General features: G+C 36.3%; 1 protein-coding gene across 2 annotated transcripts in view; it reads right to left on the bottom strand.

Annotated features, from left to right (window-relative positions):
- Positions 1 to 4,027, bottom strand: part of LOC110449268 (alpha-2-macroglobulin-like) — a 54,873-nt gene that overhangs the window by 10,581 nt on the left and 40,265 nt on the right. For both annotated transcript variants that reach the window (XM_021496022.1, XM_021496023.1), the window contains exons 34-37: positions 2,832 to 2,934; positions 859 to 1,005; positions 701 to 726; positions 297 to 375 (exon numbers count right to left, since the gene is read on the bottom strand). In XM_021496022.1, coding sequence (XP_021351697.1) covers positions 297 to 375; positions 701 to 726; positions 859 to 1,005; positions 2,832 to 2,934 — 355 coding nt within the window. The remainder of the gene's footprint in view (positions 1 to 296; positions 376 to 700; positions 727 to 858; positions 1,006 to 2,831; positions 2,935 to 4,027) is intronic.

Genomic DNA, 4,027 nt, shown 5'->3' with positions numbered 1-4,027 from the left:
ACAGTATCCATAAGTGTTTAACATAAATAGACTGTTCCTTGTAACAGTATCCATAAGTGTGTAACATAAATAGACTGTTCCTTGTAACAGTATCCACAAGTGTTTAACATAAATAGACTGTTCCTTTAACAGTATCCATAGGTGTGTAACATAAATAGACTGTTCCTTGTAACAGTATCCATAAGTGTTTAACATAAATAGATTGTTCCTTGTAACAGTATCCATAAGTGTTTAACATAAATAGACTGATTGATTAATGACACCACATACAGCATGTACATTTTAGGTGACCTTACTTGTTTCTGATCCACAAACTAGATTCTTGAAATCTGCACTTTTTCTGTTCATGGTAGCATCTATGCAGGCGGGACAAGTCTGAAAAACGAGACAGAAATTAAATATCTCTCAAAATCACATTCCTAAATATGTTGGTTAACAAATTCTTGTTCTACCTAAGAGAAGCTATTAGAGTATCGAACCCCCACATATGCATTAACTCATTAAGTTTTTTGAGATGAAAAACCTTAATGTTAAAAAGAAAGACACAATATCAAAACAGAAAGTTGAATATGTTTGAATGAGTGCATGTACAATGTAAATGAGTTTATGAAGTTTACAGATTCCCATCTATCCAGTGTATTTTGTATAGATCCTGATTTTATACCTTACAGACGTACAGCGATTCCAAGAGATGACTTACCATGACTGGTCCAGCAGGTTCCCCCTCTGCAATGTACAACAGATAACATGTTTAAATACACTATAACTACACGATAATAGAGATCTACACACAGCTTACTTACAAAATAGGTTAATACCAAACCACTGTTAACAAGTGTTGTGACAATTTATACATACCTAGGCCTGGAGGAATCCTGACTTGTACAATCTCGTCAACACTTGCGAAGAAGACACCACGTAGGTACTGATCCACAGAGATTTCAGGTAGTTCCTGTTTAGTTCCACAAGTTGTTCTCAAGTTGTATTGTATCACTACCTGTAAATCTACAAAATACCAAAGTCCTGAGGATTATACCAGAATGTTCAGTTTTGTACTGATCACTTCCTGTAAGTTTACAAAATACAGAAGTCCTGAGGATTATACCTGAATGTTCAGTTTTGTATTGTATCACTACCTGTAAGTCTACAAAATACAAAAGTCCTGAGGATTATACCAGAATGTTCAGTTTTGTATTGTATCACTACCTGTAAGTCTACAAAATACAAAAGTCCTGAGGATTATACCAAAATGTTCAGTTTTGTATTGTATCACTACTTGTAAGTCTACAAAATACAAAAGTCCTCAGGATTATACCAGAATGTTCACTTTTATATTGTATCACTACCTGTAAGTCATCATAGGTGTCTGTAAAACAAATCTACATTGTGCTAGGGTAAACTCCTTTACAATGCCAGTAGTGAGAATTAAGCTTTTACAGCAGACAACCTTGTCATTGAAGCACTGTAAATAGCTTTTACAGTAGACAACCTCGTCATTAAAGCACTGTGAACGGTTTTTACAGCAGACCACCTTGTCATTGAAGCACTGTAAACAACTTTTACAGCAGACCACCTTGTCACTGAAGCACTGTACACAGCTTTTACAGCAGACCACCTTGTCATTGAAGCACTGTACACAGCTTTTACAGCAGACCACCTTGTTATTGAAGCACTGTAAACAGCTATTACAGCAGACCACCTTGTCATTGAAGCACTGTAAACAGCTTTTACAGCAGACCACCTTGTCATTGAAGCACTGTAAACAGCTTTTACAGCAGACCACCTTGTCATTGAAGCACTGTAAACAGCTTTTACAGCAGACCACCTTGTCATTGAAGCACTGTAAACAGCTTTTACAGCAGACCACCTTGTCATTGAAGCACTGTAAACAGCTTTTACAGCAGACCACCTTGTCATTGAAGCACTGTAAACAGCTTTTACAGCAGACCACCTTGTCATTGAAGCACTGTAAACAGCTTTTACAGCAGACCACCTTGTCATTGAAGCACTGTAAACAGCTTTTACAGCAGACCACCTTGTCATTGAAGCACTGTAAACAGCTTTTACAGCAGACCACCTTGTCATTGAAGCACTGTAAACAGCTTTTACAGCAGACCACCTTGTCATTGAAGCACTGTAAACAGCTTTTACAGCAGACCACCTTGTCATTGAAGCACTGTAAACAGCTTTTACAGTAGACCACCTTGTCATTGAAGCACTGTAAACAACTTTTACAGCAGACCACCTTGTCATTGAAGCACTGTAAACAGCTTTTACAGCAGACCACCTTGTCATTGAAGCACTGTAAACAGATGGTTACCACCACAGAATTCAGTGTGTACTGATATGGTTTTTAATGGTATTTTGTAAATTCTATCAATTATGAGCTGATTATACAATCAGGGAGTTGGCAGGAAATGTCACTCTCCTATCCAGTACCAGAGAGGTGAGTGGGCAGAGCGACTTGTAGTAATCAATGATTGATTATCCTACCTGTCCAGTAGTTATCAACGATTGATTATATTACCTGTCCTGTAGTAATCAATGATTGATTATATTACCTGTCCCGTAGTAATCAACGATTGATTATCTTACCTGTCCCATAGTAATCAACGATTGATTATCTTACCCGTCTCGTAGTAATCAACGATTGATTATCTTACCTGTCTTGTAGTGATCAACGATTGATTATCTTACCTGTCTCGTAAACAACGATTGATTATCTTAACTGTCTCTTAACAATCATTGATTGATTATCTGTCCTGTTTCGTAGTATTTCAGTGATTAATTATCTTACCTGACTCGTAGTAATCAATGATTGATTATCTTACCTGTCTCGTAGTAATCAAACACCTTGATGAATGCCTTCTTAGGATCTGTCACCTCTATGTCCTGTTCCACGTCAAAGTAGAAACACTGACCAGCTGAGTCAAACTGGATAAATGAAATCATTAGGAGTTATACCAACTTCAGAGGGATTACAGTGGTCTAATGTTAAATTTTAGAGACAATGTATCTAAAATGACAAAACTTGAGTATAAAAACTTCATTGTTTGGTGGTTTTCTATAATTTCACACCATTGTTGATACTAGTAGGGATCGGATTTCGGAAACCACAAAATGTTTCAATTAATAAAACTTTCAACGATTTCAAATTTGTAAAAAAAAATAAAGCCGGTTAGATCATTAACAAGGTTACTGCGAGCGGTATATAATATGCCCGTCACACATTGAATGAGCAGTTGTTTGTATGATTAAAATATATGAAGTATTTGTGAGTAATTGATATTAAAAGAGAAATCATTCAACATAACTGGTAGATCAATGAGTGCAATACAACATCATGGAACGCATGCATCGCATTAATGAAACCAAGGGGAATAACTCCAATAATTATGGTCGGATAATAATGGATTTCAAACTTGTCCAAGCTTCTACGGAAATTAACCTCGTCATAAATTTTGAAGTTAATTCATTAAAAATATTTAGGAATAATTGTTGTTTAGGAGAATTCGTTCAACATAACTGGTACATAAATGAGTTAACAGAAAACTTGCATTTTAATTACAGTCATTTATATTATTGGAGTATTAACATGTTATAATGCAATCCAAACAATCTTATGGTCAGAGTAGAAGGTTTCAATCACATCTGCCTGCAGTTCGTTCACACAGAAATTGGAAAAGAATATAAAGGGGCATAACTCCACAAATTATGGTCGGGTAATGGCCTTTATCAAACTTGTCCGAGGTTTCATGGTAATTAACCTTGTTGTGAGGTTTGAAGTTGTTCTGTTAATAATTACTTGAGATATCGAGCGGACACTGTTTCGACAAGTAAAGGGGCATAACTCCACAAGTTATGGTCGGATAATGGCGGTTATCGAACTTGTCTGAGCTTTCATGGTAATTAACCTTGTTGTGAAGTTTGAAGTTAATCCGTTAATAATTACTCGAGATATCGAGCGGACACTGTTTCGGCAAGTCCATAAAGGGGCATAACTCCACAAATTATGGTCGGATAATGG

The sequence above is a fragment of the Mizuhopecten yessoensis genome, unplaced genomic scaffold (assembly GCF_002113885.1).
Source record: "Mizuhopecten yessoensis strain PY_sf001 unplaced genomic scaffold, ASM211388v2 scaffold4541, whole genome shotgun sequence".
Taxonomy (NCBI): domain Eukaryota; kingdom Metazoa; phylum Mollusca; class Bivalvia; order Pectinida; family Pectinidae; genus Mizuhopecten; species Mizuhopecten yessoensis.
This window is presented reverse-complemented; position numbering and strand designations above follow the sequence as displayed.